The 22,636-nt window shown below is 49.1% G+C and overlaps 1 protein-coding gene across 1 annotated transcript; it reads left to right on the forward strand.

Moving 5' to 3' along the window:
* Positions 1-12,465: 12,465 nt before the first annotated feature.
* LOC309669743 (homeobox protein NANOG-like) lies at positions 12,466-15,092 on the forward strand (the record flags this gene model as incomplete). Its single annotated transcript, XM_082480506.1, has 4 exons — positions 12,466-12,652; positions 13,079-13,347; positions 14,095-14,184; positions 14,676-15,092. Exons 1-4 carry the CDS (start codon positions 12,484-12,486, stop codon positions 15,090-15,092), a joined length of 945 nt encoding a protein of 314 aa, XP_082336632.1. The 5' UTR covers positions 12,466-12,483.
* Between the last annotated feature and the right edge of the window lie 7,544 nt (positions 15,093-22,636).

Here is a 22,636-nt window from a genome sequence, read left to right on the forward strand (position 1 = left end):
TATCATCAGCAAACTTGCTGAGGATACACTCTGTCCCCTCATCCAGGTCATTAATGAATATATTAAACAAAATAGGACCGAGTATTGACCCCTGGGGGACACCACTGGTTACAGGCCTCCAACTAGACTCTGTGCCGCTGATCACAACCCTCTGAGTCCTGTCCCGCAGCCAACTCTCAATCCACCTCACTGTCACCTCATCTAGCCCATACTTCTTCAGCTTCCTAATAAGGATGTCATGGGAGACAGTGTCAAAAGCCTTGCTAAAGTCAAGGTAGATGACATCCACGACTTTCCCCTCATCCAGCCAACCAGTTATAACATCATAGAAAGCTATCAGATTGGTCAAGCACGATTTACCCTTGGTAAATCCATGTTGACCACTTCCAATAACTTCCTGTTCCTCAACGTGATTGGAGATGACATCGAGAATGAGTCGCTCCAATACCTTCCCAGGGACAGAGGTGAGACTAACCGGTCTGTAGTTCCCTGGGTCCTCCTTCTTGCCTTTTTTGAAGATTGGAGTGATGTCGGCCTTCCTCCAGTCCTCAGGCACCTCTCCTGTTCTCCATGACCGTTCAAAGACGATGGAGAGTGGTCTAGCAATAACATCCGCCAGCTCTCTCAGCACTCGCGGATGCATGCCATCAGGGCCCATGGACTTATGAATGTCCAGCTTGGCCAAGTGGTCTCTGACCCGGTCCTCCTCAACTGAGGGAAAATCTTCCACTCTCCAGACCTCCCCTTTTGCCTTCAGAGGGTGGGATTCATGAGGGACAGCTTTAGCAGTGAAGACCGAAGAAAAGAAGGCATTCAGTAACTCTGCCTTCTCTGCGTCCTCCACCACTAGGGCACCTGTCTCGTTCACCAGCGGGCCTACATTTTCCCTAGTCTTCCTTTTTCTATTGATATATTCAAAGAACCTTTTCTTATTGTCTTTGACTGCAGTGGCCAAGCTGAGTTCTGATTGAGCTTTGGCCCTTCTCATTTTCCCCCGACATAGCTTTGTTATATCTTGATAATCCTCATAAGTTGCCAACCCCCTTTTCCAGAGAATGTAAACTTTTCTTTTTTTCCTGAGGTCCAGCCAAAGTTCTCTATTTAGCCAGGCTGGTCGTCTTCCCCGTCTGCTCGTTTTTCGAGACAAGGGGATGGCCTTCTCCTGAGCTTTTAAGAGCACCTGCTTGAAGTATGCCCAGCCTTCCTGGGCACCTTTGCTCTTCATATTGGTGCAAACAGCGGGTGCATCAAAATCAACTTTATCAGCAGTTATGTTTGGCTTTAAATGAAGTTTGGTTTGGTTACTGGCCAGAGACTGCTGCATGTCACACAGAAGCAAGAAAAGAGAGCAAGGAGATACTGAGACATGAAGGAAAAAATACCGGGAGATGAGAATTTAAAATGGCAGGCCACCTGGAGAACAAAACGAACAGGAAGAAATGCATGAGAAAAATAAAAGCAAATAAAAGAGAGAACAAGAATAAGCAGGAAAACCTTAGGGCAGATCAGAGATGGACCAGGCACAGGAGGCTCCTCTGGATCACCACACTTCCATCCTGCCTATGTGAGGGGAAGAAAATGCTGGATACCCCATGGTACAAGGCTCACTCAGCCCATGTGCAGAGAAGACAGACCAGAAGAGCACGACAGGTGGTGGAGGGGAAGGAAATCCTTCTCCTAGCTCAGCTGAAGCCCTTAATCTTTGCCAGCCTGGCTTCTGGCATATGCCCCAGCCCTGCTGGGAACTCTGTTAGCAACAATATCCTAAAACAGGGGAAGTTCAGCCTCTTTTCATATAGCCTACTTGATTTCCAAGCTAATAAGCCCTCCAGGAGCTCAGGCCACATACCCTTGGAGATTACACCAAGATTAAGAACTTCAGAACCCATTTTAGGTGAAGGGCTTATTTGCACAGGAAATTTTCCCCAGTTGTGGCCTTTATTGTACAGGTATCTGTCTAGTAGAAACTTTAGTGCATAAGCTGCCTGCAGCACAGGTAGCAAAAACAGCACCAACAGAGAATTTGAGTAGCCTGCAGCAAAGCCAGGAGCTGGTAACTGCGTCATGCTGAAAGAAGGGCAAGCGTAGAGTAGGGAGTCTCAACTGCCACTGAGAGCAGAACAGCTGAGTCAACACCTCTGCAAGGCTTCTAGTGGCACGTTCAGTCTTTCCTTTGCAAAAAGACAGTTACAGTCTGGCATGTCTAGCCCTAGAAAGGCTGTTAGTCCCACCCCCTGTATAAACGAGCAAAGATGTGCATTTTGCACCAATGAAGCTAGGCCCGGCTTGCAGCCGGTTAAGTTGATGCCAGTGCGAATACCAGTTTATAGAGGTTGTGTCTGGACTTGCTGCCAGCAACACGAATCATGCCCAAAGCACAGGTGCAGGTGAGTACTGTGAGCCTGAAGAAGAGAAATCAAACTGGGAAAGATCAGAAAGGCACAAGAACTGTTGTGCGGGGCGGAGGGGGGGGGGGGGGGGGGCGACCAAGTTTTCAAGCTTTTATTTTGGATGCAGAATGAAGAAACAGAATTTCCTGTCACAGCTGATATCACTGCTTCTCTTGTTCAGATTCACAACACTCTCTGGATGTCTTGTGAAGGTACCTGAAATTGTCCTCTCATGAATAGCCTTCAGGAGCCAATCCTGTTACAAATGAATGGGCAAAACGAGAGGATAGTAATGGAAGAAAGCTCACGCCACTAAATTCCCCAAGATTTTGCTCATGTCATAGCAGTGTGCAATGCTATGAGAGAACGCACGGCATTCCCCCTTCTGAGGAGAGGGACTTCATCTGGATGATGCTTCCCCATTTGTCCTGTCCCTCAGCTGCAGCTTAGCTCTTGTTTTGAGGCCTTGTGCGCGGGAAGAGGGACCAAAGTTTGCAAAAGACCACCCAATGTGCGGACCAGCTGTTCAGGGTCTGGGGGCGCCGGGGAAGCCCGGCGGGCCGACACCCCCCGACACCCGCCAGCCCCCCGCCGGGCCGCCGGCGGCGGGAGGGGCAGGAGAAGGGGACCGGGACGGGGACGGAGCCTGACCCGCCGCTCCCGCTGCCGGCGCGGCTGTCTGCTGCCCCTCGGTGGCCGCCTGAGGGTGAAGCAGAGGAGAGCCGGGGGGACTCCACTGCCCTGGACCCCCGAGTTCAGCCTCCCCGCGACCTGTTCCAAAAACCTGCCGTCCCCGGCCGGAGGGTGCTCCGGCTTCCCAGAAGCGACCTGTCCGCAAAACGCTGTCCTTGGGGACCTTCTCCACCCCTTCCCCGTCCCCGTGTCCCAAGACTGGCTCTTCCTCACATCAGGGCCACGGTCACCGGGTCTGGGTGGGCTGCAAGCGGTGGGGCTGGTCTGCGGACAGGGTTACAGCGTCTTCTTTTCAGATGTGAGATGGAACTGACTGCATAAGGCAGAAACCCCTGAGGAGCTGCTGACTCCGGTTAATGCAGTTATTTGGACTAATATGAAGGACCGTCTGCCTGAAATGGCATTCCCTCAGAGGTTGGAAGGGATTCAAGCACCACAGGTGGGGCCAGGGTGCCCCTCTCCCTGGGCAGCAGCACAAGGCAGGAGCACACAAGGGAAGCGCCACAGGTCCCTGCGGCTGTGTTTCTGGATAGGGAGTAGCCAGCTTCCATGCTGCCCTCTGGAGAGGGGCATCCGTCTCAGCAACCCAGCAAAGGTCTGTGGGAAAAGCTATCTTAACAGGTATATGATGAACCCAAACAGCCTCCTTTCCCCTCTCTGTGTGGTGCTATGGCTGGAGCACAGAAAGCAGCAGTGTCACAGCCTGTATAATCTTTCCCTAAATACAAACAGCAGCCTGGGCAGGAGGCATTGCCAGCACGTGATCCTTAGGCCAAATCTTCACCTCTTCTCAGCCTAAGAATTCAAGGTGTCAAAGACATGTGAATCACCCGATGCTTGCTCCAGGCCTGGCAGGACCACTGGGCCACCACAAAGCCTTGTGCCCCTGTTGCCTCGCATGTGCGGAAAACAAAAAAAAAAATTAACAATAGCAGTTCCCACTGCTATATGCACTGTTGAGGGTAGGGTGGAGGGGTGGGCAGTGACCTTTTTGTGGGAACTGATTAATTAGAACTGTGTTTTCCTTTTGTCAGCTATACTGAAGAGATGATGTTGTGCTGTTTTCAGTCCTTCCCCTAACCTGATAATTTAGGTCGTGCTAAGACAGACCATGGGTAGATCATTTTGCCACAGAACTACTCAAGGTAATTGCATTGCATTTGCTTGCAGTTTGGACACCACTGATTCAAATCGCTGCCAGAGTATCTAACCAGCATCTCAGCTGGGTTTTGCAGTTTCTTAGCTTCAAACCATCCAAACTCCATCATTGTCCATAACCAAGCCACAGAGTTAAGTGCTGGCTTGGAGATGAACCCTAGAACAGTGGTTCCTGTGGTAAGGTAGGGTCTTTCCCTGATGTGAAAAGCCACCTGGAGCTGAGTCTGCTGATGAACATGCGTTTGTGATGAACCCAGCACAGTGGGATGGTGGAGATCAATCAGCCTAGACGTTTACTGTATTCTAAGTACACCACTTCCTAAAATACTGGATCAAACAAGTTGGCTGGTTATCCTTCTTCTGACAATTCATACATAGAGAAACTCTCCTCCCCTCCCAACATTAGTTAGCAAACAGCATTGGCAGCCTCCAAAGTCAATTAACTACACCACAAGGACAAGGCTGGGGAGTGTTTCCCCCACCCCCGTTGACCTGCTTTTCTTTGTATCTGACCCATGTTTTCTAACCGAGGCTGCCCGCTACTTACCAAACTGCCCAGTTCATGGTCTCCTTGATGTACCCAGTGGCCTCTAGACCAGCATATAGAGATTCCTTCAAGGCTCTGAAGTCAACAGCTGGCATCTACTGGTGTCACTTTACTGGTACAGAGGAGTTCTCTAACCCTGTCCAGTCTAAACAGGAGGCAGAGCTGTCTCTGGGGTCATGGTAAGGCTGCTACAACATACCCTGATCTCACCGCTTTGCTTTCCAAGTAGAAGGTGCACTTCTGCAACATACATCTCAAATGCAAACAGCTGTGAGCACATTATGAACAAGCCCTAAAACCAGCCAGCTAACCCAAAGTGAAATACTCTACAACACATGCAACTCTCTCCCTGCGGAGAGGATGAGAAAAAGACAAAGAACCACATGTGGCAGATCTGAGTCAGGGCTCTGAAAACTCCACCGGAAAATGCTCAGACACCATAACGATGAAGGCAATCTAGGAAACTAGACGGAATAGGCTGGTTTTCTGTTCTCTTTTTCTCTTTCCTCCCCTCTATTTAACATGGCCCACCTTTTTCTTACTCTGTTTAACTTTATTTCTTTGTCCAGGAATGCATGTACTGTCACATTAAATAGAGGGTTAGATTATGCACTCAGGTACGCTGGTACAAGCACAGAAAAATTTCAAACCTCAGTGCCACCCAAGCCAATGGGAAGCTGTCTTTGACTGTCATGGGACCAGAATCTATATCCCTGCTGAGGAATTCTCCTGGTTACACAGAGGAAACAGAAATCAGCACCTGGCCCACTGGGCTAATTTCCTCTCTTATAGCCTTAACTTCATGAGGCTGAAACCAGAAGTACCTGTGTTTCACCATGGGGGAGATTTTAAAGCTAGGAAGAGGATGTTGTACAGAACAGTCTGATTCTGAGCATTTTCTTTTCCTCCTGTTTCATGGTGCTACAGCAGATTGATGTTAAGCAGGCTGCCAACAGCCCTTGGTATTTCCATGACTGCATCATTCAGCGCTGTGAGGAACAGGTTCAGATGCTCCAAGTGGCTCTCTCAAGCCACTGGAATGTCAGTACATGAACGACACATGCAAGGGACAGGCGTTGAATCCCGTGACTCGGGTACACGTATTCCCTGGGGATCAAATCACAGAAGAAGAGTGCAACAGGGACTGCCCTTCATCAATGAACTGTGCTGGGGAACATGCTGTTCAATAGCTCTGGCTGCAGGGCAACTCTACTGCCTTGACCCCATACTGGGTGCAGCTGCTGGACAGATCAGAGATCAGACCTCCAGCTGGGGCCAGCACATGGCGTCGCAGAGCAGATGGGTACTGATAGAAACTGAAATCTGCAGTGGTTTGTGTCAACGTGCTGTCTGTGAACGGCAGTGGCTGAGGAGAGATGAACTACATCTGGCTTGATCATTTCTGCTGCAGAGGTGGGGAAATCTGGTGGGTACAGTAAGTGAAGAGAGACAGCTGAGGTGAGTCCTGCTGGATCACAAGTCAACACCTGCATCTTTGCACCAAAGCCAGGCAACACTCCACAAGCTTACTTTGCATCTGCAGGCACTTTGACGCTATTATTAGGCTGTTTACAACTATAGTAAAGCAACTTAGTCATGAGTGTGGTTAGGAGAATGTGTTCTCAGGCCTGTCTTAGCCCCAGAGTTTGCATGGAGGACACAACTGGGGTTAGAACTGGAATTTTTAGCAAGTTGTTCTTCCCAACACAGTCAGTCACGGCTGTTCCTCCTCTTTCACGACTCAACTATGCTGGGTAAGAATTTTTATTTTGTCACAGCAGAGTCTGGGGGTCTGGAGTTCTTTCACTGTGGGATTCTGTGGCTTTTTCAGACCTTGCAGCCTGGGAAGAGACGCAGTTGATAATCACCTCTTTTTGATTCTTTCTTTGCTGCCCCAAAAGATGTGCTTTCACAGCCTAATACGAGCTGGTTCTCCATAGACAATCTGAAAGAGGTGAAGTACGGATAATTTTTACCTTTACACCACTAGCTGATATCAATGATATATTCCCCTCCCCAGCCTCCACCCTTCACTGGATTCAATTCCTAGACAAATGACATCCAGTTAAAAAAGCTACAGCCTCTCACTGTTCCTCTCTTCTTTGTCTCCTTTGCTTTCCACCTCAGCCAAGTCGGCCATCTAAATACTGTTAGACAAAAGCAGGTAAATCTTTTTCTTCCGTCAGTCCCAGACAACATCCACTTGCAGGTCCCATTCCACAGCCCTGGGCTTCACCGGCTATACCATTCAGATGTAGAGCAGGTGCCAGCCAGGGAGCCTCACGCTCTAACACTTGCTAATCGCTCATGAATGCATCTAGAAGAGCCAGTCTTGGAGAAAAGGAGAGGGTGAACGGGTGGGGGTAAGGGCCAGGCAATGCGGGGATCTCTGTCTCAACCTCTGACAGATTTGAAAGATGAGTGCCCTTTTCCCTAATCACAGCCTTTCCTGAAATTAGACACGCGCCTCACAGGTGATTTGCTCTTATGGCGACTTTCTGGGGTTTAAAAAATCCAGATGATACAGAATAGGCACAGTGACCTGCCCGAAAAGTATGTGCTAACTTGAACAAGCTTGGTTAGTGGGACGTATTAGCAGCACTTGCAGACACTTACGACCTCCACAAGTGTAATTACAGTCATCCACTTGGCACATAATCCTCATTAGTTGTGTTCTGATATGTATTAACAATAGTGAGATGCGTGGGATGAGCCTCAGACGAGAGATGTGGAAGAAAACAGGTGCCACAATATACAGTGAACTCGAGAGCGCCTTCAACACGCGTGGAATCTAGCTACCACTTCAGTGCCCCACTCGAATGGAAGGCTTCGGGCAGCAACGGATTTTGCAGAGACTTTTCCTGCTGGGTGGGTTGTAGGAAACTGTCCCCGTCAGAAATGGGGAAGACGAGCAAAGAAGTCTCGGGAAAAAAAAAAAAAAAGAACTTCTGTCTCATTTCAAAGTTCATAAGCAGTGTGTGTTTTGGGAGCAAAAGGCAAACTGCCCAAGACAGAGCATCCTTTCAGAGGAGAGTGGGGGAGGTGACTCATGTTTTGAGGCTACACAGGGCCTTCGTACACTGAGAACCACAGGATTTGCTATTCCCCTCTGGTGGTGGAAACGGCAGAAAGCATTTAAACACAGCCACGCCTTTGCTGATTGCTCTTAATAAGAGGACATCTAACTGAGCCTGTAGGAACAACCACACTGTGGCTAGAGGGAAGAGGGGAGAATTCGAGCAGAGAGGATGTTTGGAAGGGTTTTGCTCAATATACACAATCTCTCAGGACACAACCCTGCTGCTTTGCAACAACCTTCGTGCAACCCTGGCTCCAACCTTTGCCGCTCACAAGTCTTCCCTTGGGCACAATATTCCGTGTTCCAGCTGATGGGCACTAGTAGGCATTGCTTACAGTTATACCACTCTGGCATCATGTGTGTGGCAGGCACGGATAAAGGATTGGTAAAGAAATAACAGACTTGTCAAACCCTAGAAATTTGTGTTGGCTCACTAGTCTGCTTCCCACCTGTTTTTTTGACTCTCAGTTTTCCTGCCTTTTCAGGGAGTCGCTTGGTTTTGTGCCATGGCTCCTCTGTCCCAGTCTGCCTCTCCACTGCTAACAAAGGGCCACATCATCCAACAATTCTCAGGTGATTGAGAGACTGGGTTGTTAATGGGAGGGAAAAGCTTTGTCCTTTTCTCGACCTGCTCCCCTAAAGAGCCAAGAGAAAGGAAAACTGTATTTTAATATGAATGAGAGTCTAATTTTTGTTATTCTTTCTTGACCCCCTTCCTTCCACAAACATGGCATCTTGGGTCCAGACTGTGAGCTGTGACCACGCTACAGGGGGCAGCCTGTCCGGAGCCGAGTGCTGGGCAAGCACCGAGGACTGCAGGGCAAGAAGTTGTTCTCATGTGTCTAGCTTAAGAAGTGTTCAATTTTAGGGTGAAAAACTAAAATAAAATCAAATGTGCCTGCTTGGGAGAAAAGGCAGATGAGCTCTACAGAATACAAGGGAGGGATTTCTACCTGCATTCCCCAACCACGCACATCCCTGACAGAGGATGATGGCTTCCAGGGAAACAAACCTCTGAGAGGGAATGGGGTTCAGGCCATGGTTCCTGTTCAAGCCTGCACCTTGGCACCTCACTGAGCTCTATGCACATGAGCTGAATGACACAGCGACACTCAGTGACACTTCACGGTATTCACCAAAACACAGATGACCCAGGTTTGAGCTAGCTACAGGATGACAGAAGAACACCTAAAATAAACATAAAATTTGAGACAACCTCTACCACTATAACATTAACATGCTGATTAAAATGAGTTTGGCAATGCCCTGATGTAAGAACCCATAGTATTTTTGACCCAGTGGTATGAGCTCCAGAGCTGAATTTACAGTCAGCCACTACTTCCCCAGCTCCAGTCTAGGTAAACTGGTGTGTTTGCATCACTTCAAGGCTGAGCTCCAGCCCTCTGAAGGTAGTGACCCTACTGACACTAATGGGGGATCCCTTGTAGGGGGAACTTGTTGGATGAAAATGTCTTCCAGCCACAGTCACATGTCACCTGTACTTAGGCTGAGAGGCCAAGACTGCTTTTAGACCTGAGCTGCTTTCTCTGCTGTTGAAGGGCTATAGAAAAGGCTTATCTGGGCATGCTTCAGCCCAGTGAGTGGATACATTCACTTCCCTATACTTAATGAGCCAATTTAGGCTTACTCTCCTGACTAATCTAGGCTGTCTGCACAATTAGGCACATAATGAATTCAGAACTGCAAAAGGGGAAATGGCTACAGCATGAAGGGAGAGCGGAACGCAACCTTGGGCCAAAAACCCCAATTGTTGCTGCTATTTGGCCCTGTTGAGAAGAACAGGACTAGACTAGATCTGAACTGTGTTGCTGTTCCAGCTGAAAACAGCTCCAAAAGAAACACCAGTGGATACTTGCATCTGCCCTATGCATCATTCCCAACAGGTATTTTTTAAAAACATGTCAGCTCTAGACATTCATGAGCAGTATATCCAGTTCGCAGGCTGATGGTGCCACAGGGCAGATGTCCCAGGCCTAGCAGCCCTGTCCACAGCAAATGTCCACATCTTGCTTCCCATAGCTTCCTTGGTGCCTGTATGACATCTGGGTCTACCTTCCAAAGATGTTTTTATATGTATCGTTTATTTGGGGGGGGGAGGGATAACTGAATTTCATTTCCCAAATAAATCCTGACTTTAGATAGTATGGATTTATACACTCACACAAGTCTTGTTTCTCTCCCAAAGACATAAAAAATATGTTTGGTGACCTGATTAGAGGTATGGTTGGGGAGAAGAAGCAAATTTCCTCACTGGAAGGAAATATATGGAAAAGAAAAGAGATGTGGTGGTTAAAGCATAAAAACAAAGGGAATGGAAAACAAGTGGGATAAGAAAATCAAAAGATGAACAAAGAAAAAAAGGAGAGGGGAAATTAAATCCGTTCCATGAACACTACAAAGCAGGTCTGTCTCTGGGAAAGAATCTGATCTGTAGGTGAAAACTGATCCATATATGAAAATTGCAAACTATGAGCAGTTCTGCTGCGTTTCCAAACACACACAGGCACACAATTCCCCGAGGGAGGATTTGCTGGCGGAGGCGGCGTTACTCCGGCTGTAAAATGCTAATCCCTCTGCCGCGGGTGTCCCCCGCAAGCTGTGTCACCTCCGATGACTCGGGGGTTCCTGCAGCCTGTGAGACGGCCGGCAGTGCCCCCCCCGGACCCTCCAGCGCCGGGCGGCACGGTCTCCAGCCGGCTGCCCTTGCCGATAGTACCGTATCAGTACCCAAAATTATTTCTCCTGGTGGGCGCTTCAGAGGCGGACACGGGGCGCCCCTTGGGCTGTCATTGCCGAGAGACAACCAAACACAAGGGCTTTGGTTTGTAGCCACAGCTCCCCCCCACACCCCGGCCCCGACCCTGGGGGGTCTGTGTCTTTGCAACGGGCTGGTTGTGGCGAACTCGGAGAGTCCCCGTGGGGAGCACGCGTGTCCCGGGGCAGCCCTGTCCGCAGGGGACCGTGGGGGACCGGCGACCCTCGCTGCCACAACGGGCAGCGCCGTCACGTCGCGTCCGTGAGGGAATCCCTTTCCGTGCGGAGGGCGACCAAGCAAGCGACCTGGCCCGAGACCCACAGCCCGGAGCTGCGGGGGCAGGAGGAGCCCCCCCGACTGGCACTGCTTGCTTAGGGGCCAGAAGCGGGCTCTGGCTCTGTATTTCATCCCTCTCCCCCAGTTATAGTCATTTTGCCCCGCGTTCCCTAATCGTCTCTCCGTCTGGATCCTGTCCGGATTCTAACCGAGAAAAGAAATCACCGTTAATTAGGAGGTGATCAAAGGTGGGCCCGGCGAGGACCCCTCCAGGCGAGCAGCGCCGCAGCGTTAGGGTGCAGGCGGTGGGCTCAGGGCACCAGCTGGGGCTCGTTTTTCATGATGACTCAGGAGGGGAGGAGGAGATATATGGAAGTCAAGGGAGGCCCCTCTCTATCATCTCCAAAAGATTTTTTTAACAGTGCAACAGGTTAGGAGCTACTCCCCTACTTTTGTATACAGGTAGGTGCCTGTGCCCTGTTTCCTTGCACTGGGGAGGTGGGGAATTTGCTTGATGTGTCACATGCCCTTATTTGTACGTCTTCCAGGTGATTTTGCAGGTTTTGTAACTCCCGGGCTGTGAGAGTCTCCTAATAATCTTTTAATTTCCTTAAAGGAAGCAGTAATAGTTGGGGGGAGGGAAGAGTTTATATTCCTCAAGCAGACCGTAGACCCTGGCTTCAAACACTTAAGATCTATAAGACGTTTATAGCTGCACTACTCTCGTTTCCTTTGGGATCTGCCTGGGTGATTCTCACGTCTCCTGAGTGTGTAGCAAAAATAACCATTTTTGTTTAAGCTACCGCTTCTTTCAAAAGCAAAAAAAAAAAAAAAAGTGCCTAATGGCTAAAGAAAGAAGCTTGAAAAAGGTGAAGTGCCCCTGCAAAACAGGCCTGTCTGTCTCGGCCTTGGGGTCGCCGCTTGGGAAGCAGCTTGGCTTGCTTTGAGTCCTCTTCTCTGCAATACAGACACCGCTCCGTAGCGGCTCCCCCCCTGCCCTTAGTCTGTGTTCACTTGCGGGGGAGGCGGAGGGCTTATCTGTTTGCGATGATGGTTGCGATCTGCAATGCAGACACGCAGAATCTCCGCATGCCCCGGGGCAGGCTCTGGGTTCCCCTCCATTCTTCGCGTTTGGGTGGGGACCGGCGAGGAGGCGGAGGTGGGGAGAAGGAGTGTTAAATGTGGGGGTGGGGGGTGTCTGCCAAGCCCCGGCCAACTCACCAGGCGGCTCTGCTCAGCCCTTCTGGCCCCGAGGGGAGAAACACGGCTCTTCCTGGCACCGCCGGCCCGACCCCCACGGCGGCACCCAGGAGCCAAGCTGGGGAGCGGGGCCTGGTGGCCCGAGCCCTCCCCCACTCCCTGAATACCCCCAAAGCCCCTCCCCTCCAATCAACTCACTTTTAACATGACAATGGCCATGACAATCCCTTCTAGCCAAGGCCAGGCTGGGGAGGACATAAAGCATCCCCCCCACCTCCCCCTAATGGGGTACCCGCCTGCGAGCTGCCTGCAGCTTCCACCTCCCGCTCGCAGCCTGCCCGGGGCTGGGGGGCCCGGCCCGGCCATGAGCGCCCACCTGGCCATGCCGCCCTACCTGCCCTACTCCGGCCCGGTCAGGTACGGGGACTATTACTGGCTCTCTGCAGGGAGCATGGACAGCGCGCCCGCCGAGGAAGCTCCGGCGGCGGACGCCCTCCCCTTCCCCTTGGCGGCCAAGACACCCAGCTACGCAGGTACGCGCCCGGCCCGGTTTGGTCCCGGGGCAGCGATGGGGCTGCCCTCGGCTGGAGGAAGGGGGGTTGGTTGTGTCCCTTTCTGCCCCGGGGGTGGGGGGCCATGCTGCTGCCGCCGGCGGGGATGCAACGGGCGGTGCGCTGATCCGCCGGCTGCCCCGCTGGAAGAGGCGGCGGGAGCCGGGCGCGGCTACTGGTGGTCCCTGTGTCCAGGAGGGACGGGGCGGAGGTGGGACCAGAGAGGGGCGTCGGTTCTGCTCTCCCGGGGGGTGCCTGTGCCCACTTCTCCGCGCTCCGTTGCCTGCGGCCCCCCTGCAAGTCCCCCGGGCAGCCGCGGTCTTAAATTCTCCCGAGAAGCTGAACTCCGAAGTCTTCGGGACTTCTCCTCCTGACCCTGCTCACCCCAGTTTTCTCTTTTCTTCTCAGATGTCTCTCCGGCTTCCTCCAGCTCTGGGACACTCATCCAGTACACCCCCGACTCTGCCACTAGCCCCACCGCAGACTGCCCATCTCCTCATCCCTCTTTCCAGAAGGTCAAGGAGGAAGGTGAGGGTGTGGTGAAGAAGGCCAAGAGCCGCACAGCCTTCTCCCAGGAGCAGCTGCAAATCCTGCACCAGCGGTTTCAGAGCCAGAAGTACCTCAGCCCCCAACAGATCCGGGAGCTGGCAGCTGCCCTGGGGCTCACCTACAAGCAGGTGAACATCTTGCTCTGAGCAGCTGAGTCGTACCCCTGGTGTGAACTGGTCTTGCGAGCAGGGATTTTTTTGGTGTTTTGTCTTAGACCCCAGAGATGAGTTTCTTTCGTGGCCTTGTTTATGCTGTTGCTTACGTGAGAGGGCAGAGGGTGTGAAAACTTATGACTCAGTCTTCCCCTTATGTTTAGTTCCAGCACCCACTCCGTGCAGGTGTTTGAAAGCGCATACAGAGCAGGGCTGTGCAGAGTCAGCTTACTGTTCTGTGTGGACACGTGTTGTCTCTGAACACATAAAGTCAGATACTGGCATTGCTGTGCAAGTAGCCTTTCTTAGTCAGAGCGGCACCTGGGTCTCTCCCTAGAGAGAGGGTCTTTGCCACCAGCTATTCATGTCTGACTGAAGGAATGACTCACTCCTGAGTCAGCACTGATCTTGGCAGCAGCAGTGAGATGATGCTCTGCTGTACGTGCTGCATTTCTGCAGTTGTCTTGGCCTGTCTTTTGGGTAGGGTTTTTGATGTCATGAAAGATCCCATGGTGATCTGAGGAGCAAGTGTTAGTTTTCAAGTCTCAGCTCTGATTCTATGGCTACCTGGGTCTGCTGCTTATTGTTAGCTGCTGAAATTACATACTGTATTAGAAGCCAAGCAGAAACCGGATTGTAGAGAAGGCAAAATATCTTGAGGATATGTGGTAAGCTCTGAGAATTAATTTCTAAGCCCCTGTGTCCTTTCCTCACCACTTCTAGGTGAAAACATGGTTTCAGAATCAACGGATGAAATTTAAGCGTTGCCAGAAGGAGAGCCAGTGGGTAGAAAAAGGAGTGTATCTACCACAGGTGAGAGAATTCTTCCATCACCACCAGTCATGGTTCTTCCAGTCTGTCGGGAGAAGTGCATCATGTCCATCCTGTTAACTCGAACAATGCACAGGACTCAATATTACCAAGCCAGTTGTATTTCTTGTAATGGGGCTTACGGTGGCATCTATTTTAAGCCTACCCTGGCACTGAAAGCACTTCGTTTCCAGTCCACTTATCTCACAGCTGAGACTAGATAGAAAACAAAGCAGCCAAAGAGGACCAGCAAGGCTACTCATGCTGTTTTCCTCCCCAGCATGGTGCTCCCAGTAACGATGAGTTGGAGATTACTAATTTAAGATCCTGTTATCTCTGCTATTATTAGTCTATAGTGAGGACAATGAGTATGAAAAAGACACTATTGTTTGGCTCAGAGGAGGGGGTGGGGGAGAAAGGGGGACCTATCCAAAAGAATGGGCAAAGTTGGTGTGGTACACTGCATTACTGAACAGCCTTCTCTGTCTTCCTAGAATGGGTTTCATCAGGCTGCGTACCTGGATATAACCCCCACATTTCACCAGGGCTTCCCTGTCTGTGCTAGCAGAAACCTTCAGGCTGTGACCAACGTGCACCAGGCTTACAGCAGTGGCCAGACTTATGGTAATGGGCAGAACCTGTACTCGTTCATGGCTGTGGAGGATGAGGGGTTCTTCGGAAAAGGTGGGACAAGCTGCAATACCCAGCAAGCCATGGGTTTATTAAGCCAGCAGATGAACTTCTATCACGGCTACCCTGCTGATATGGATTATGTCAGCCTGGAGTCAGAAGACACCTATGGCCTCCAGAGCACCTCTGACAGCGTCGCACCGTTCTCGAGCTCTCCTGTACGGCATCAGTACCAGGCCTCTTGGCATCCCCTGGGCACCCAGAGTGGTTATGAGTCTTAGGTCTAAGTATTTTTTTCCTCCCTTCTCCCTTTTTCTCTCACGGGGTTTCTAGGGTCTTGACTCAGGGATCCAGTTTCTAGTCCATTCTCTTGCCCCTCCTCCCCTCCTCCTGTTTTAACCACTGGTGGGGCTCAGCACCCTGCTGCCTTGGCCTAGTTTTCTGTTTAAAGGTACCTGTCTGTCCATGGCTAACCCTTGGCCAAGGGTGTCTTGTATGTGGATAGATGAAACCTCACTCATGGAGGGGAATGTGCAATGCCACAGCTAGGAGCAGCAGAGCTGGTAAAAGTCCGTGTTTGTTGTCCAAGTCTCACCTTCCTCTGCTGCCTCTTCAGCAGGTGATAATCTGGTCCTTGCCCTGCGTGTCTTGCAGCAGAGCTTTGCCAGAGAAGAAAACCCTGTACTTGAGCATATTTCTTCTAGAAATACCCTGTTGTAGCCCAGAATCTTTCCTGCTGTCTTGCCTACTTCTGTTCCTACCTCAGCCAGCTAACTGCTAATAGGTTCTTCATCTGCATACTCTCCTCCCTCACCAAAAAGCTACATGAGATCATCTGATTTCAGATTACTTGATCCGGTTACTCTCAGCAACTCTTCCTGGAGGGGTCAGCACCTGCCTACCCCCTGCCTACTGCCCTTCTGTGTGCATAGGGCAGCTGAGAGGAGGGGAGGAGCAGAGGAGAGAAGTGGAGTAGAGTTTCTCATGTGGAAACTTTGGTTTCCAAAGCTGCAACTTACTTGTGCCTGTCAGCTCATTCAGGATGGTGTCTCTGGGACTGTCTCCACCCAGTTTAGACCTTGCCTTTCTACATCTCTCTGCTGAGAGTCTGTTGGTTTGTCCCAACCTGCAAACTGCAGCAGAGGGTAGCCCAAAGTGCCATTGTTGGAAGCGTGAGGAGTGGCGGTGTGTAGTCGTTTTTCGAGTGGTGAGAACAGTCTGCTTATCCCAACATGATGGTCCTGTAGCACTTCACAAACACAGCACCACTACAGTGCAGCTCTCTCTGGGGTAGAGGCAGGCAGCTAGGTAAAGGACTCAGTTATTTTAAAGGTGATTTTTAGTTTCACTTACTATGGAATCTGGATGTTGGGGGCAGGGAATCCTATTGGAGTCCCAGTGGAGTTGTCATCCATGGGGCCAGAGCAGGATGGTTCCCCATTCTTTTGTCTAATCTCAGTTTTAAGAGTGTAAACTGGTAGGATTTTTGTCCCTTCCCCAGGGCTTAATTGGATCTTTTCTGTATTATTCTGCTGAAAAGGGCACTGGCTGCCTCATCTGACGTAAACACACAAGCTCTGGGGGAGGTGAGAAGTTTAGAGAAACCTAGTTAGACAAAATGAGGAATATGCCAGTTAAATTTTTCGGTTTCTTTTTTGTTGTTTTTTAAATAACTGAATCATCTTTTCTAGTATGGAGAAACTGGAAGTCTGCTCCAACTTATGTGAAACTGACTTTTTTTTTTTTTTTTTTTTTTTTTTTTACAAGATGTGGAATTGCAGAGTCTGGTCTGCTACTGCCCAAGAATATAAAATGGCATGAGCTGGCAAGAGTAAATGATATGGTAAAAGCATAAATACTTCTGTGGTAGTTTTTATTGCTGTTAGTGCACAATTTTTACTGCAACCCTGTCTTCAAATGTCTGCACAAGGGTTGTATGTCATAGTTAAACTTTCACTGCAAAGGAGGTGAACTTTTGTTGTTCTAGAATAATTTTTTCTTAAACTATTTTCTTGCAGTGATCCGAAGCATGGTTTATGTTATGTGCATGTTGTCTTTTATTACTTTGTTTCTGCTTAATGTTCTTACAAACTTGTTTGAAATTAAAATAAATTACTTTATTTTAATGTTGAAACAGTGTCGCCAGCTTGCATTGGAACAGCCTGGTCCGAGAATGGTTATTCTGCCCAGGTTAGACCAGCAGTGCTGAGGAAAGGAGGAAAAAAGTAACTCTACTGTGTTTTTCCCAGCAGTAGGATCAAGCAACAGTTCAAAAGGACTAGGTCACAGAAGTCCATCAGCTGTGTTTTTTAACATGCAGGTGTGTTGCCTAGTGCACAGGGGGGAGCTCCAGGGGTAGGCAACCGGACTGCTAGCTGCTGGCTTGCAGTAACAAGTAATCATCCTATAATATGTTTGTATGTATTAGTCCTTAAACAGCCATACTTCAAAAGATACTGAAGTATGAGGGTAGAGGTGAAAGAAAGTGTCTTTTGAGATTGAGAGGTGGTCCTGTGCAAACCTCATGAGGCTCAACAAGGCCAAGTGCAAGGTCCTACATCTGGGTCGGGGCAATTCCAAGCACAAATACCGGCTCAGCGGGGAATGGCTGGAGAGCAGCCCTGAGGAGAAGGACCTGGGGGTGTTGGTTAATGAGAAGCTCAACATGAGATGGCAATGTGCACTCAGCCCAGAAAGCCAACTGCATCCTGGGCTGCATCAAAAGTGTGGCCAGCAAGTCGAGGGAGGTGATTCTGACCCTTCACTCTCTCATGAGACCCCAACTGGAGTTCTTCATCCAGCTCTGGAGCCCCTAACATAAGAAGGACATAGACCTGTTGGTGTGAGTCCAGAGGAGGGCCATGAAGATGATCCAAGGGCTGGAGCACCTCTCCTATGAGGACAGGCTGAGAGAGTTTGGGTTGTTGAGCGTGGAGAAGAGAAGGCTCTGGGGAGACGTTATTGTGACCTTCCAGTACCTAAAGGGGGCCTACAAGAAAGCTGGAGAGGGACTTTTTAACAAGGGCATGTAGTGACAGGACAAAGGGCAATGGTTTTAAACTGGAAGAGGATAGATTTAGATTAGATATTAGGAAGAAATTTTTTACTGAGGGTGGGAGACACTGGAACAGGTTGCCCAGAGAAGTTGTGGATGCCCCAAGGCCAGGTTGGATGGGGCTTTGAGCAACCTGGTGTAGCAGGAGGTGTCCCTGCCAATGGCAAGGGGGTTGGAACTAGATAATCTTTAAGATCCTTTCCAATGCTCCTATGATGGTGTGGCCACCTGCTGCTGTTCCAGAAGGTCGCAGTTAGAGGTCTGGAAGTCTTGCGTCCTTGAGGCTGAAGCTGTCCTGGGGTTCTTGTGCTAACCTAAAATGGCAGCAGAAGCACGTAAGTAATTGAATCCTGCCTCCAGCACTGAAACAAAAATTTATGCCTTTCCCTGCTTTGCCCCAAGACTGCATTTATCTCCTCTTGGCAGCTGGGAGCAACATTTAAAAGGTAGTGAAACATGTGAGATGGGCACATTGGGACTGAAAGAGTGCATCAGCAGCCACCAATTTAGAGACTCAACGAACCTCTTTCTGCTCAGTGAGCTCTGGTTCATTAGAGCATTGCTTTCCTTATATGCCTCTTAGTTTGAACACACATGCAGCCAAGTTCTGCAAGTGTCCATGGACAGCAGCACTAATGGAACAAAGCAGCTGTTTGTTCAATGGCTGATGCTACTGCTGTGTCAGCAGACCCAAGCTCCTGTTAATAACGACAGTTTAAACTAGCAAAAATTATCTGTTTAGGTTTAATCCCAACTTCCTTAAACTACAGTCCACCACTGAAGCTTTTCATCTCTGCAAGGTGTGGTTTAATGGGTACTCCCATTGAGCACAGTTAGCTAAACCGGCAGCTGAACTGCTTGGGCTCAAATTGCCACAGGTTCTTTGCTGACCAGAACCTGCTTGTGTGGGTGCCAAAGCATGTCCTCTTTCCCTTTGCAACACTGCTTCCTGGCACGAGGTGGGATATGTGCAGGAAGGAGAGGGAGTGGAGGTTTGAGCCTGTAGAGGAGGAAGAAAAGCTGAGTTGTCCATGTGTGGGTTGCCAACCTTCAACAGTAGAAAAACACAAATCTGTCCTGGAAGAGGGGGAAACGCCAGGTTCACATGGTTTCCTGTATTACAAAACAGATCCTCTCTCATCCTGACTTGAGTCTCATGTCCCAACATCAGTTTGGGCCATGTTCTAGTAGTGTTAATTTCAACAATTCCCTTGGAGGGGGCGGGGGGGGAAGCAGAACCATATACCTATAAAAGTCATAGATACCGAAGCCTTGCCTTTCAGCTTTAAAATTAGCAGCTTCCAGGTTTCTGTGTGTGTGTGTTTGTTAAGATGCAAACTTAAGCTCTAAAGAAATACACAATGTGCACAGGTCTCTGCAGAATGATTGCAGAGGATGTTTGCTACAGAAAATCTGTGTTGCTTGGGCACGTTTCTCTTCCATGTTTCTGCCACAAGGGTAAGGAGGTAGCCAGAGCTCTGCTGGCAGACATTCTCCTGCAGAAACAGATATCGTTGCTAAAAAAGCCCTGGGACTGAGACGACTCGCTCTGCGTGCTGTGGCTTGTGTTACTGCATTTACCACGGGACGATTGTGCAGCAATGGTGTGTTCCTTCTCGGGTGCATTATTCCCCTGGTTGCTCAGCTTGGGTTGCACACAGGTTTGGCAAGCACAGGTAGTCGCACAGCTGGAGGGAACATGCAGAGTGGCTGTTGTTGGAATTTTGGCAGGTGGGCTGGAAAGGACTGCTAGTAAATCAGGAAGGATTTCTAAAAGCTGTGGAAAGAAGTGGGGGTCTGCCTTTCCACAGCGCTGGACAAACAGAAGAAATTAGATCTAGTACAGACTATGTAGACCGGGGTTTAGTCTCTGAGTTTCCTGGGTTCCAGCCTTTGCTGTCCCATAGGCAAAATACCAAGCAAGTAGAATGGTGCAAGCAGCCTCATTCCTTGCTCTCTGTGTCAATGTGGCCTGCAGCAATGTTTTACAAGCTGCACGTTTCTTCTGAGTGGCCCACAAGCAAGGGCTCACAGCCCCAGTTGTCTCTCCAGTGCAGATAAAAGGCATGATCTTTGCCTTAATAGGCTCTTCCCTACAGGCATGTGTAAGCATTATATTTAGTTATCTAACTACAGCAAGTCACTCGAAAGCTGAGCTAACAGAGTTTCTGAAATTTTCAGTAAAGCATTGCCACATGTCTCTTGCTTGCCCATCGCCAGTGGCATCCTGGCTGATACTGAGCAGTCAAGAGGTTTGAAGGACCCAAAATCATGGCACCAGTCTTAGACCAAAAAAAAACCAAAATGGTTTTCCTTTCCTGTGAGGGCTATGTTATCTTCATGCTGTCCAAAGTTTTGAAGAGCAGCTTCAGGTCATATCTGTGAATCTCTTTCATAACCAGGCTAGAATTAATTTCTCGTGTTTAATGGAAGCCCATCTGCTCACAGACAGGGTCAGCTGTGTCTGAATCACTAAATCTTTTACAAATTACAACATCATGACTGCTGCCTTGAGTGATCCCCAAGATCCATCCAAGTCATTGCTAGATACTAGGGAAAGACCAGAAGAGAAAGCAAGTCCCAAGTGTCCCTCTCTGGCTGGCGGTGGCTGAGGGCCTACCTGTAAGAGGAGCTGCATTCCTGCTGTTATTACACAGAGAATTGGGAATGCAGCTCCTGACACAACAGACATCAATGAACTGCCTTCCTGGAGGTTGCTTGCTTGCCTGTTTGAATTGCTGCAGGCTTTTGGTCTCCAGAAACACCTGTGGCAGTAAGCTTTGTCTTTGAATGATTGCCTCTGAAAAATTTTATAGGTCTCTTGAGGAAACTGCAAGATTTGGTAGTGTTTGTTAGCACAGCTTTGCTGAAGGTCAATAGTAGGGAGATCACAACTATTGCTCTCATAGCCAGCATCCTTCTGCAAACCAGTCCCAGAGACTTCACACCGAGACCTTGCCTGTCCTAAAGTATCCCTGAAGGAACAAGGCATGACAGGTGACTCCTTTTCCAGAGAATTATTAGTGAGGAGCAGTCACAAGCTCGACTTTTTCAGCAGCCTTTGATGAGGTGGCATGGAAAAGTTCCAGATGATATTCAGGTTAGTAGCAGCACTGTTGGCCCCAAAGGAGCTGAATAAACTCCTCACTCATGTGAGAGCACTGATAATTGCTGCTATTGTAGTCCACCTTCAGATGGTAACCAGCACCTCTCAGTTAACTCAATCCATCCCCACCCCTCTGATGGTGCAGTGGTTGCAAGAACATGTCTTTCCCAAGCTTAGGCTCTTACTTGCTGGGTGTAGGACATTTGTGCTCAGGCTGTGCTTTAAAAAGGGTCTGCAAAATGATATGACTTAGAAATTTGCCGTCCAAAAAGGCCTTATTTTTCCCCAAATGATGCTGGTTATACCATTTACAGTGCAGCTCTATAAACTGTGCAGCTGAACAACGAAAGGGTCAAAGAGTGGCTGCATGATGGAGTGGAGGTGGGAACAAAGAGCTGTAAGGCACAGGGACGTAAACCAGCTTTGCCAATAGAAGACCATGCCCCGTATTACACCAGTTGCAGGCATCGATTGCCTTCATTTTGTGCTCATTTTTTTTAACCACGACAGCTACTTCATTGCATTAAGATAAAGTCATTGTCATCATCAAAATGTGAATGAAAACCCGTGACTCAGGGAACTAGGGCTGTTATTAAATATACTTTGATACACACATCTGTCTTTCAGTACAATTATACAGTATTAAGTTTAGAAATGATGGTACCTCTATGTTTTAGCCAGTCCCAGTATTAAATGTTGCTGGGTAGAGGGAATTCTTAGGGTGGGTGGTAGTTACTCATTTCAGCCTTTGACTCTAGATATCTCACATTGCCAAGAGTCATGAGGCTGATCCACTAATAACACAGAAAAATCTCTGTTTACAGCTTCAGAGTAAAATCAGTAACAACAATGGCATACGGTTGCTATGGCTATTTGTGCTCCATCTGGATTTTATATTGCAATGCTCTATGACAGTGGAAAAAAGATACAGAAAAATACATAATCCATCTTAAAAAATATTTTATTATTTGCCAGATTGAACGCACTGTTTGGTTTTCTTGAGGGGAAGCACAGAAATACACAGCCTAGAACAAAGAGGTTATTTACCATTTTGATGCTTATAAGACTATCTTACCAACCTTTCTGCAAGCTACTTATCACATCTCCCTTCACTATACACTTTGGCAATTCTATACCTTGTGGCTGAGCTACAGAACTGGTGGTCTAACCATCAGATGGATGCCTAGTGTGTGACAGTAACTTCTCCAACTTCAGTGGAAGATATGTGACCAGCACCTCTCCATATAGCCCGTGGCTTCATGTGTTATGTACACACAACTGTACAGTGATATGTATTAAAGATATCCCCAAAGGAATCCCCTCCTCCGAGGAAAGTTACAATAATTTAGAAGATCCAGGGGATAATCTAGGTAGCCAGATCTTGGGTGTTGTTATAAGGGAACTTGGTTGTCTGTGCCAATAAAGAAGGGGCTGTGTGTCTGTGCATGTGTAAGGGCACACAAATCAAGGGCTGTATGTGTCTATATGGCCAAACAGGTATCTGCATGTCTGTGTGTCTGTGCATGCTTGCAGGCACATATTTGGATGCCAAAACAAGTTCTAGCTACATGATGCCCCTGAATTGGAGAGCACATGAATAACAAAGGGAGAGATGAGAACAAGATTTGATTCCTGGGTGCCCAAGTACCCCACATCCTCAGCGC

Source organism: Vanellus vanellus (genome assembly GCF_965231255.1).
Source record: "Vanellus vanellus genome assembly, chromosome: 1".
Lineage (NCBI taxonomy): Eukaryota > Metazoa > Chordata > Aves > Charadriiformes > Charadriidae > Vanellus > Vanellus vanellus.